A 13,148-nucleotide genomic window follows, 5' to 3' on the forward strand; every position below is an offset into this window, starting at 1 on the left:
ACTTTTTCTATTTTCTATTTTATGAGTATTTTCTTATCGGTTAAATCAAAAATCAAATCGTTGAGGACTAAAAATCGATAATCAATATAACTACATTCTCTTTATTATAAGTATGTGTCTTAATTTCTTTAGTATTTATTTTGTTATTATTTTTTAAAATATCTGCTTCGATATTAGTATATTTTTTTAGTTACAATAACTCATATAATATGTATAATTAAGATAAAAAAAAATGAAAGAGTTTCATAGGAATGGAAACTGAAGTTTTAGATTGGATTAATAAACGGATGAAATATTTTTTTAGATTAATAAATAAATTTTTTACAAAATTAATAAACGGATGAAAATTTTATTTTATAAACTGATTAATAAACTGAAGTTTTGCAAATTTAATAAATGGATGAACCTTTTTTTAGATTGAATATAATGGAGGAAGAGGGATAATTATTTTTTTTTGAAAAAAATTAAAGAAAAATAGATTTTTTTTGTTTTTTAATCATGAAGAATGCTTATTTGGCCCAAAAAATACTCCATCACGCGTGTGATGGAGTGTGACTACAAACATTTTGCCACATCAGCAAAAAAGAGTCACGCGACTTACTAAAATAACAAGTTCAGAAGGTGGGGCGGGGGTGGGGGGGTGGGGGAGAGGGGAATACTTAGGACAAGTCAAAGTTCTGGTGTACCATGAATAAAACTCGACAAGTTCAGGGGGTAATAGATACTTCTCTCTAATAGTAATAATAATAATAATAATAATAATAATAATAATAATAATATTTAGGAGTAGTATACTTAAATACATACCGAATGATTTCTTTTGCATATAAAACAATGATGTATTATTACATGTTTATTACTAATAAATTATGTTTACTCCCTGTAAAGATAAAAATTTATTAGGTATTTAATAAATATTTTTCTCAATTTCTTTTTACTTGATTCATGTTAGCTTTATATAGATCGTACGAAAATATTTATTTAAAAATTTATTTTATTAAATTAATTATTTTAATATGCTTTAAAAATTAAAATTTGATTATCAGTATTTTATGAAGTCACTTAATCATAAGATCAATATTAAAAGAAAATAACAAATCTTCCTTATTTGCTTAAATAAAAAAGTTAAAAGAGCCACATAAAAAAATCTCTAAGAACTCTTAATTTTAATATTTCTTATAATTAATTAATATGGTTATAATTTTAAAAATTACTTAATTGTATTATATTTAAATAGTAGTCTAAAAATATGGATATAAATAATAAATATTTGCCCTTCACCTTTTACATTCAGATGCAAAATATGGCTAAGGAAAAGTAATTTACCTTTCAACATATTTAAATAAAAAACAATGAAGAAAATTAGATTAGACATAATAAAGCAGGCAAAAGAAAAAGAAGCACAAATTTCATGTTATATCAATGGTCCCACCATAGTTGACGTCAATATAAGGCATAATTTAATTTAATGGGTAAAAATAAGTATTTTCTTAACTTGGTACTGAAGTCTAAATAAGAAAGTAAAAATGACAATAATTCTCATCAACCTTATCTTACAAAATGGCCATAACACCCTTACTTTTAAATTTATTGACACTAACATAACATGTCGAAATCATCTCTTAATATATATAGAAAAACCTTTCCTCCGGTCCGCAACATCGATCATCTTTGCATAGCACTTTCATTGTCTTAATTTATTTCAAAATAATTATAGCTTCAAAATATTTTAGTAAAAATAGTACTTTCTCTAACTCAAAATAAATGAATATTTGGATATGACCCACCCTTTAAAAAAATTATTGAATTATTGTCAAATATTAAAAATTCATTATGTCTTAAACTTTTAACATGCCAACTACACTTCCCCTATTCAATTTTACATCCGTTTAATAATGACTTAACATAGCTCCTACACAACAAAAACAGAATGACAAGTTATCAAATTACTTTTGAAATATAATAAATTTAATGTTTGAAAATGTATCAAAAAATAACTATAACTAATTAAAGGATAATTAGAAAATTAACAAATAAATTAGTTTTTAATTTTTTCAAAAAGAGGACTTTAATTTTTGATATAGTAAAAAGGTAAAAATAGAAAGTATTTTGGAGCAATTATTTTTAGCAGGCAAGACACAATTAAAAAGATAAAGTGGTACAAATACCTTTCAATCTGGTGACTATATAGAAAGGGTGAAAAATGAAAGTAGAGCTCACTACCCTTTAAATTATTTCGTAATCATAAAAGGCCTACTCTTTTAACTAAGATCTGTGGCATCGTTACATCTAGAAGTAGAAGTAGCATATAACAAATATTTAACAAAAACAATTAATAAAGAATTGACTCTTCTAATAAAATTGGCCAAGAGATCTCCATTGCTTGATATACACACGTTAACAGAACTTTCTTCTTTTCATATATTTAATAGTTTATATTTAATAGAAACAAAACAAGATAGGTTAGGCAGTGGAGGTTGGAGTAGTATTTATAACCCATATCCATGCACCGGATTTTACGGAAAACGCATTAAACACTTCTAAACCGCAACTATTTTAGTTTCTCCCAAATATGGCTTCTAATAATGTTTTAGGTGATGAAGAAAACCATCTTTCTGGTGGGATTAATATTTCTTGTTTGATTTATTTTCCTTTAATTTGTCCTAATTAATTATGTATACTCGTATTAGCAGGGCTATTGATGATGAGGAAAAAAAACAAACTTCTTTCTCACTGTCTCAAAGGCTGGGCATTCCTGACTTTTTTTCTTTGGATGTTAATAATACATTTCATCACTAATAGCCTTCAGAATAAATAATTCATGATTGTCAGTGCATAAAAAATAAACTTTTTGTCGTGTGTGATACAGGTATGGCGAGCATCAATGGGGGAACTCCTAGATCAGCGGTTCTTGTTTTCATGTTGGGTACTATAGTGATCTCCACCTTTGAAAATGACACGAAAATGCCAGATTTTATCATGTCAATTCTAATAGCAATTATTGTAACAATCCTACTACTAGCACAGTTGTTCCGGTGTCCGGAGGCCATATCAACCCATTATCTCCTTCTGGGCCGCGCTAGTCGGAATTATATCCATGACAAGAGCCATAATTTACATGGTGACACAATGCCTTGGTGCTATTTTAGGTGCACTAGCTCTCAAAGCAGTAGTTGGCTCTACTATTGCACAAACTTTCTTACTTGCTGGTTGCACCATCACAGTTATTGTACCAGGCCCAAATAGGTCCATCACAGTGGGCCTAGAGACGGCCCAAGCCTTGTGGTCAAAGATCTTTTGCACATTTGTTTTTGTATAAACGGAAAAGACTCAAAAATGTCTTTCGTTAGATTTTTGGGTCAAAAATATCACTCCGTTAAATATTTAGCTCAAACATACACCTCCCTCTAATGGAATTTGGAAAAGGATCAAAAATACCCTTGAACTATCTGAAATGGGTAAAAAATACTCCTCTTTTAAATATTTGGCTCAAAAATACCCCTCCGTTAACGAAATTAAATTATTTCGCTAATTTATATAAAATTCATCATTTAATTTATATTTCGTTAATTTCTTTTAGTGAAAATTTATATTTCGTTAATTTCTTTAGAGATTTAAAAGATGTAAAGTGAAAATACCTTTTTAAACTAAATGTATGTTTATTTTTCAAATCAAATTCAACCAATTTATATTATAATTCAAATACTTTTTTTCATTATCTTATTTTTAAAATTAAAAAAATACTTTTATGTAAAAAAATTAAAGTATTGGGGTTAGAAAGTTAAAGTTAGGGTTTAATTCAATCGAAATAATTTAATTTCGTTAAGGGAAGGTGTATTTTTGAGCTAAATATTTAATAGAGGGGTATTTAACGAAATTAAATTATTTTGATTATTTCGTTAATTTATATAAAGTTCATCATTTAATTTATATTTCGGTAATTTCTTTAAGTCAAAATTTATATTTCGTTAATTTCATTAATTTCTTTAAAGATTAAAAAGATGTAAAGTGAAAATAACTTTTTAGAATAAATGTATGTTTATTTTCCAAATCAATTTCAACCAATTTATATTATAATTCAAATACTTTTTTTCATTATCTATTTTAAAATTAAAAAAATACTTTTATGTAAAAAAAATTAAAGTATTAGGATTAAGAAGTTAAAGTTAGGGTTTAATTCAATAATTTAATTTCGTTAAGGGAGGGGTATTTTTGAGCCAAATATTTAACAGAGGAATATTTAACGAAATTAAATTATTTCGATTATTTCCTTAATTTATATAAAGTTCATCATTTAATTTTTATTTCGTTAATTTCTGTAAGCGAAAATTTATATTTCGTTAATTTCATTAATTTCTTTAAAGATTAAAAAGATGTAAAGTGAAAATACCTTTTTAGAATAAATGTATGTTTATTTTTCAAATCAAATTCAACCAATTTATATTATAATTCAAATACTTTTTTTCATTATCTTATTTTTAAAATTAAAAAATGCTTTGATGTAAAAAAATTAAAGTATTAGAGTTCAAAATTTAAAGTTAGGGTTTAATTCAATTGAAATAATTTAATTTCGTTAAGGGGAGGGGTATTTTTTGAACCGAATATTTAACAGAGGGATATTTTTGGCCAATTTCAGATAGTTCAGGGGTATTTTTGATCCTTTTCCGAATTTCGTTAGACGGAGGTGTATTTTTGAGTCAAATATTTAACAGAGGGGTATTTTTGAGCCAAAAATATAACGAGGATATTTTTGAACCTTTTCCGTTGTATAAATAACATAAAAACCAACCCTTTTGAAAGTAATTACACTCTCTTCAATTTTATTAATTACTTTACTCTCTCTCCCTATTAATATATACATAACATAACCAACATATAATAACATTCTGTGTATATGTTGGAATTTTTGTAATATTGAAAACATAAGTTGTGTATTTGCATAATTTCTTTGCTTCAATTTGGATGACTTATGATCATCGACAAGCCAATAATAAAGCTCTTGGCCATGTCACTGTCTTGTCTATTGTTGGTCAAGTTTTAGGTCTTCCAGTGTTTATCTCGACCACGATCACTGCATAAAAGGGCTACGCTGGGGCTGGGATGAATCCGGCAAGGTGTTTCGGGGCAGCTATTGTTAGAGGAGGTTACCTTTGGGATGGACATTGGATCATTTGGATTGGACCTACTATTGGTTGTGTAGCCTTTTATGTGTACACCAAAACATTTCTAAGGAGAATACGGATTCAAGCATGATTTTCTTGGAGTTGTCAGGGCTTTGTCTAGGTCCGATGTATAAAGGCCCGCATGAAAATGATAGGCCTATGGCGATGTATTTGTGTTGGGTTTCGCTTTCCTTTATGTGTCCATTCATGGGCTTAACATAAATATTAACCCTTTAAAATAGTTACATTCTCTCATTTTTTTAATTACTTTACTCTCTCTCCCTAATAATATACATAACATAACTAATATATACATAACATTCTGTATATATGTGAGATTTTTGTAATATGTTTAGAGAGTTGAAATTTTTTGTAATATTGAAAACATAAGTTGTGTATTTGTGTAATCTTTAGATAAACTAATGTGTAATAGGCCTGGCCTAATAGGACTTTGAGTACTAAGTAAATAGAAAATCAGATCATATTGCCCCTACCCCAGTACCCACTCCGTGTGAAAGCTTAACTTATCGGAATCATTTGGTAGAGTGTATTGAAGAAAATAATGCATGTATTAATTTGATGTATTATTAATACCTTGTTTGATATCATTTTTTAATTTGTATATAACTAATGTTTGTATCAGTTGTACACTCTATTGTGTATTGAAACACGTATTAGTAATACCACTATATATACCATGAATTTCTAAGACACGTATTAACTTGCTAAATGACAAAATTACCCTTCAAATTTCTTTAGATTTTTCACATGTCACCCCACTCTTTTCTGTACTTTGGCTTACTCTATACTTTTCCATCGAAAAGTACAGATCATCTACTCCAATTTTCTTCTTCCTTCAAACAATGTTCAACTTTCTCCACTGAATTAATTGTTATATCATATCTATATCTCTACATGTTATCTTTAACTTCAGGAAATGATACTTTATTTTTTCTATTTATTTGCAATTTTTTTTTCTGCAGTTATAAAATCAGCATCTCACAACAATTTTGCTGTTTGGTGCATCTCAAAGCCCCGCTTGGTTTCTTACGGTGGGGGTTAAACCAAAGTGAGATGCTACCTCAAAATTTATGAAAATTTCAAATAAAAAAAAAAGGAAATATGAAGATGTACCGGTAGAGGTTATTGTTTAAAAGAATTTGATTGCAAAGAAAGTGTACAAATTGAAAAGTGTAGAGGATATTTTTGTAAATAAATATTTTTTTAATAAAAAAATATATTAAAACATTATTTTTAATATATCAAATCAAATAGTGTAGGAAAAATAATGTCAAACATAATTAATGCAAGGATAACTAATACAAATAATATCAATGCAAACATTACTAATAAATATTATTCGACATTATTCTTATACGCTCTACCAAACGGCCCACAATATTTGAAGAAATTTCTCTTTTTTTCTATCCTATAAGATCCGGGTGTAGGGTGTTTTAAATATCAGTCTTTATAGTTAACTATAATCAACTTGTGGTACTTGATCTTGTGGTCTAGAACCTAAACTGTTTTAAATAAATAGGGTCATTTTATAATACCAAAATTTAAATGGAAAAAATTGAATAAAACGTTCATTAACTTAAATTTTTTTACGCAAAAGATAGCGCATTTAATCATCTTTCACCAAAAATGACCACTCGGGCCAATACCATTAATTTGGTCAGTTGGCCAAAGTTCCTTCTCTCAATGGAAAATGGTTTAATATACCCTTTTAACTATTGAAAATAGTATATAACTATCCTTCTTCCATTTTTAGACTCAAAAATATCCTTCCATTCATCTATTTGACTCAAAAATATCTTTAATGTATTAGAAATGACGAAAAAATGTCTTTCTTCCATCTATTGGTTCAAAAATGCCCTTCCATCCGCCTATTTTGATAAAAAATACCCTTAACATTAAATTTAAGTAAAAAAATGTCTCCTCATTTTAACTAATTCTGATGTGGAATATATTTTTTTTAAAAAAAATTAAATACATGACATTATTTTTATTGATTCACATATAATTAGACTCAAATTCATTCACAATTTAACCCATTCAGTATACTCCCACAAAAGGTAAGTGTACGTCTGTAATATAAATAACAAAAACTAATAACAAAAACTAAGAAATCACTCAAATCGCCACGATGAAAAATTAGATTGATTATATAACAACAAACAACAACATATTCAGTATACACCCACAAAACATGTCTGAAAAAAGTAAGTGTAAATATAAATAACAAAAACTAAGAAACTGCATTATCTAATAAAATCTTAATACAAAGTAAAGTGTGATTATAAGTATATAAAGCCAAAATAATTAACTAATAATTAATTACATAATATTAAAAGGGAGAACCAAAATAATTAATTTTCATAGGGTTATGTTCTGCGATTTTTCTATCAAAAATCTTTGTAAAATATTTAATTTTCATCAATTTGCTGTATTTTTTTCTGCAGGCTTTCTCTGAGTCTGAGCTGTAATTTTTAGCACCCATGCACAACGATGACATAAAAAAATATTCACTTGATTAATAATTGAAGGCAAATAAATATATTGAAAAAATAAAAGATACATTATCTTAAAAGGAAGAGTCCCTCAATATAGAATTACAAAATAAATAGTAAAATAGAGTAAATTCGCACAATAATAATAATACACCCAGTGTATTCTCATGAAATAGGGTCTGAAAAGAGTATAAATATACGCAGTTCATATGGTGGCAGAGCCACCTTTGCTCCAAGGGTTCATCCGAACCCCCTACGAGGAAAATTATACTATTTTTTTATTTATTTTTAAATGGTTAAAAATATTTTTATGCATATATAGTAGATATTTATAACGTCCTGAATCTGGTACCTGGAATACTATACGGTGCCCATGACCCCGAAGGACCACAAGCTAACCCATGACTGATATCTGTAAACTGAGCACTGATAATAGTAATAATATCGTAAATATGGAAACATGAACTGAAAGGCCATAAGGTTCAATACTAATACATAACTGAAAAATATGGTATAACAATACAAAAATAATTGAGATAATTATCTAAACATACTATAGTCTGAAAGCCTCTAAACTGTCTGAATAAGGAGTTGATGAGACATGTCCCCAACTAACTCCAACTACTGAAATAAACTAAAAACTAAAATAGTAATGTGATTATCATTTCCTCGAAAGATGAGGACTCACTGCCAACTCTGATCGCTAAACTAGGATGCTACTGATTTTCTGGAGCTCGTACTTCTAAACCTATGGTTTAAGACACCATAGCGCAAATGCGTCAGTACTTTGAATGTATTGGTATGCAAGTGAGGTAGGCTGAATGCAATAGGTTCATATGCATGAACAATACTAACTGACTGACTAATATGAGTGTAAGAATACATGCATGCATACGTAACTGTAACTGACATCGTGATAGGACTGAATGCTAAGTTCTGAATACTGAGTTTACTAATAACATGGAATTACTGATATCTGAGCGACTGATACTATGTTACTGATACATGAATAACTATTTCTGACAGTTCTGATTATGAAGAATAAGTCTGGTTGGCTATGTGTAACAGTCCTGAAGCTGAATACTGATAACATGAGTTCTGATAACTGATATAACTGATAATATATGTGACTGTATTTGACAGTCCTAAATCTGATGGAACTAGCTGAGTTTCGTACTGTATCAGAGTAACTGAATCTGAGATCAGTCCTAACTAGCGGATGATCTTTAAATCTGATGATACTGATACTGATTGACCATAGTTGAGATCGGTCCTGTCTAGTGGGTGATCCTAGAGTCTATTTATAATGATAAGGAGTGACTGTATCTGACAGTCCTAATTCTGTAACAAAAACTATGGGATGTATTCATCTAACCGACATACCCCATACTAAGCTAACTGGGGTCCAACCTGTAACCTCAGCTGGAAAGGTGTCAGTACCGCGCCACTGGTAAAGACAACTGCTGTGGAGTCAGTCCTAATCTAGCGGGTGACCCTTGGGATTAGTGCTATATATTTAAATGTGTTAACGGGTGATCCCTGAGTATGTCAGTCCTATCTAACAGGTGGCATGTTGTACCTACGCTGGCTACGTAGTTCTGGAACTTAGGAATTTCTTCTAGGGATCTCAGTCCTATCTAGAGGGTGAGTCCCCATCCCTAGGCTCGCTCGGTGTCAATTCTACTCCCATCTGAAAGACACTGAACTGATTAATTGAGCTGAAATGATTAACTGAACTGAAATGATTAGCTGAACTGAACTAATACTAGTGGTATTGTTTAGCTGAGCTAAACTGAATTCACTGAGTTTCATTGACTGATGGAATGTACTGAGTTCTAAGGACTGACTAAGAATACTGAAGTTATTGAGATTGACTGGAAATATTGAGGTTACTGAGATTACTGAGTACTGAGATCACTGAGATTACTGAACTACTGAGATTACTAAGATTTCTGAGGTTTCCTGAGTCACATGACTGACTAAGTTTTATGGATCATAGCTTGACTGAGGAGATCGTAAAAATATGACATGGCTCTAGGCACACAGTTAAATATTCGAGTACAAGTAACCCCAGGACTCGATGAGAAGAAACTGACATAGCATGGCTTACTTGAACACATGACCAACAACACAATTCATAATTCATATATTGAAGCACTTCACCAAACATGTGATATGCATAAGCTTGTACATACATGGGGATTTCATGATATCATACTAGTTGGGCATTGTTCCTTCATCTAGGCATTTAATCAAACACATGGTAGGCAGAGCACATGTAGACAATATTATACAATAATTAATCATTATGATTCATCTCTAATTTCATCATCTAGGGTTTATTCATAGGTTCACATGAATATACATCTATACAAATTAATTCCACATAAAACTGATCACCCAACATGGATTTAAATTCAATTGATCATTCTTAATATAAACAAAACAAACCTAACACGAAATTCATAAAGAAATCCATAAACTTAAACTTAGAAAAGAGATTCTTGGGCATCATGGACGAAAGGAGTCCATGAATGAACACTATGCATACCTTAGCTTGTGATTCTATGAAGATTGACGAAGAGATTCGAAATTTGATGGTGAATTCCCTTGGAATTGAACCTTCTATGAAAACCCTAGGGCTTGTTTCTTGAGAGTTTTTAAGAGTAATTGAGTATAAGTTGCTGAATTATGGCCAAATCTCGTGTATAGGGCTTATATAGGGTTGAAAATTAACCTTTTTAACCCTAGGACACGTATTTAATTTCTGAGAAAATTTCCCAATTTTCATCCTTGGCGCGACGCGCCACTATTTCGCTAAGTCACTGGAAAGTGACAAATGGGAAATTGCACGGTGGCGCGACGCAGAGCTATCGCATTGCCACCTTGTCTATGACTTGAAAGTTTGGTGCGACGCGCCACTATCGTGGAGCAATACTGGAAATTGACAATTTCCATTTGAGTTATCTCCGTGATGCGCTGAAGGCTTAGGTGATACACTGTCTCACTAAAAAGGCTCTAACTCTTCACCCGAGTGTCGAATTTTGGCAAATTTGGTATCGATGGAAAGCTTATTGAATTTCTCAAATGACAAAAAGTGAAAATCTTGAAAATACCACGTGTACAAAAGTAGATTCACCTTTCAAATAAAGCTTCTAACATTCTTGGAAAACTTTTCAAGCTAGGAAAAGTACGGGGTATTACACTATTGAACCCCCTTCGACTAGTTCGTATTATATACTTCTGACTCTCTTGATAAAAATTTTAGCTCTTCCACTAAGATTGAGTCCACATTACTACCACAGAGTTAAGGTATTGGTATGTCCAAAATCATACTTACCAAAGTATGTCCAAATGCATTCCTTTAGGATTAGGTGCGAGTTATGATCATTATTCAGTTAGATCTTTTAAAATTGGTTTGGATTAATAGGTTAAATTGTGAATGAATATGAGTCTAATTACATGTGGACCGATAAAAATAATGTCATGTATTTAATTTTAAAAAAATTATATTCCACATCAGAATTTGTTAAAAGGAGGAGACATTTTTGGACTTAAATTTAATGTTAAGGCATTTTTGATCCAAATAAGTAGATGAGGGGGTATTTTTAAATCAATAGATGAAGAAGGACATTTTTGAGCCATTTTTAATACTTAAGGGTATTTTTAAGCCAAAAATATAGAAGAATATTTTTGAGCCTAAAGGTGGAAGGAGGGTATTTGTGTACCATTTTCAATAGTTGAAGGGTATATTAGACCCTTTTCCGTTCTTTCAATAATGTATCAGACACTATAATTACTTAGTCAGGCAGATCCATTATAAAAACCTTAATTTTTATTTTCATTATATTTACTTTGTTTGTAGGTAATATTAATTTATTTAAAATTTTTTGTTCTATTATGATTTTTATTGTATATAATAAAATGTAGTTTTTTTTTAAATTTAACTTGTGGTTTTATTAATAAATCAATAAAAAATAATTAAATAGTATCTTCAAAAATGGACCAACCCATCATAAATTTAATAAAGTAACTTGGGCTTAAACAAATCAGATAAATAAACTCGGCCCAATCCTACTATATCCAGACATATATAAATGTTTGTAGGGTTTCCTAAATGATGTTGTTATCTTCTACGCTGTTCCAGCTTAGTTTCAATTGAAAAATGGATCCGCCATCTCTGAATCAACAATTTGTGAGGCTTTCTCTGTGAATCATCAACATTGTTCCCTGGAGATTGCAAATTCCTTCTATTAACAGCTCTCAAAAGTAAGTAATTTAACCTTTTTGGCACTGGATTCCATTTGTTCATCTTCCTCGATCTAGCTTCAACCCTTAATCCTACTCTTGTGGTAGTTGTCAGTTGAGTTCTCTTGTGTATGGAATAGTTCTTATTTTTTAGTGTTGAAATGAGGGTGATAGGTCCCTGAAAGTTGCATTTCCAAGTAAGTATTGTTTGCTGCTTTCTTTTAAACTTTCTTTGCTACAAATTCCCATTGTTTCGTATTTACTGACAGATATGGCTGGGATGGAGGTAGGGGATGCTTGGACCCGCACATGTTTGAACTGTATTCTGCTTCTCAGGTGGATTAGGTGCTTCCATCTCACTCAACCCTCCCCTTTTACCTAGAGTCTATTTTTGATGGCTGTGTTTGTATAGGCTAGGCAGCTTTTGTATTTAGCTATAGCCTTAATCAACCGCATATCCTTTTTTCAGTGAAACTCTAATGTATGGACACTGTAGCTTATCACTGTATAGGATTTTCTTTTCTTTGACTTCTAGTTGCTGAAAAGGCGTTATGCTGAATCCTCCTTTATCAATTATTGTATTTGCTAAATGATCTGCCAATTGGTTCTCTTCCCTCATTATATGTTAAAATCTTACTTGTTTGCCATGCAATAATTCTGTAATCTTCTTAATATGATCTAACATATACCATGAACACTTCCATTCCTTAGTTAATACCTTCATCAAAATAAGAGAATCCGTTTGAAAAATAAATTTGTTAAGATTGGATATACCACAATGAATTGCTTCTTGAAGTATATCTGTAATTTTAGCTCCTTATGCATATATCAAGTCACCCCTTTTATCTCTTAGACAGAATGCATAAGAGCTATCCCTTGGATTACCCCTAGAAGCCCCATCCATGTTATATTTCATCCAACTCTCCTCTGGAAATTTCTACTCCAACTTTGTAATCTTAATTATAGACCTCTTTTGCTCTAGTTGCTAAAGTATGTTTGGCCATGTTGAAGGATAAACTTGTCTGGGATTCCTCACCTTAAGTAATAGTCCAATATTTTTGTTAATATTGAAAATTACCCTGTGAGTTGACAATGTTTTATCTTAATGCTTAGCACTTTCCATCTCATCCATAATTCTTATAGAATTATGCTGGGAATTGCTTGATAGTAGGATTTAGCTATTCCTTGAACCTCAGCATTCCACCAGAAACTAATAAGCTCTCTT

General features: G+C 30.4%; 1 protein-coding gene and 1 long non-coding RNA gene across 2 annotated transcripts; both read left to right on the forward strand.

Annotated features, from left to right (window-relative positions):
• Positions 1 to 2,520: 2,520 nt before the first annotated feature.
• LOC107844922 lies at positions 2,521 to 3,553 on the forward strand. Its single transcript, XM_047397860.1, has 2 exons — positions 2,521 to 2,618; positions 2,870 to 3,553. Exons 1-2 carry the CDS (start codon positions 2,573 to 2,575, stop codon positions 3,244 to 3,246), a joined length of 423 nt encoding a protein of 140 aa, XP_047253816.1. The 5' UTR covers positions 2,521 to 2,572; the 3' UTR covers positions 3,247 to 3,553.
• An 8,188-nt stretch (positions 3,554 to 11,741) lies between these two features.
• LOC107845725 lies at positions 11,742 to 12,524 on the forward strand. Its single transcript, XR_007045697.1, has 2 exons — positions 11,742 to 11,944; positions 12,193 to 12,524. It is a non-coding gene; the product is annotated as an uncharacterized LOC107845725 (long non-coding RNA).
• The last annotated feature ends 624 nt before the right edge of the window (positions 12,525 to 13,148 follow it).

The sequence above is a fragment of the Capsicum annuum genome, chromosome 10, assembly GCF_002878395.1.
Source record: "Capsicum annuum cultivar UCD-10X-F1 chromosome 10, UCD10Xv1.1, whole genome shotgun sequence".
Taxonomy (NCBI): Eukaryota; Viridiplantae; Streptophyta; class Magnoliopsida; order Solanales; family Solanaceae; genus Capsicum; species Capsicum annuum.

Bases quoted from the DNA above. Each gene is read 5' to 3' on its own strand.
- LOC107844922 (XM_047397860.1), top strand. From the start codon at position 2,573: ATGGCTTCTAATAATGTTTTAGGTGATGAAGAAAACCATCTTTCTG. The intron at 2,619-2,869 runs GTGGGATTAATA...TGTGTGATACAG, and splicing joins TGAAGAAAACCATCTTTCTG to GTATGGCGAGCATCAATGGG.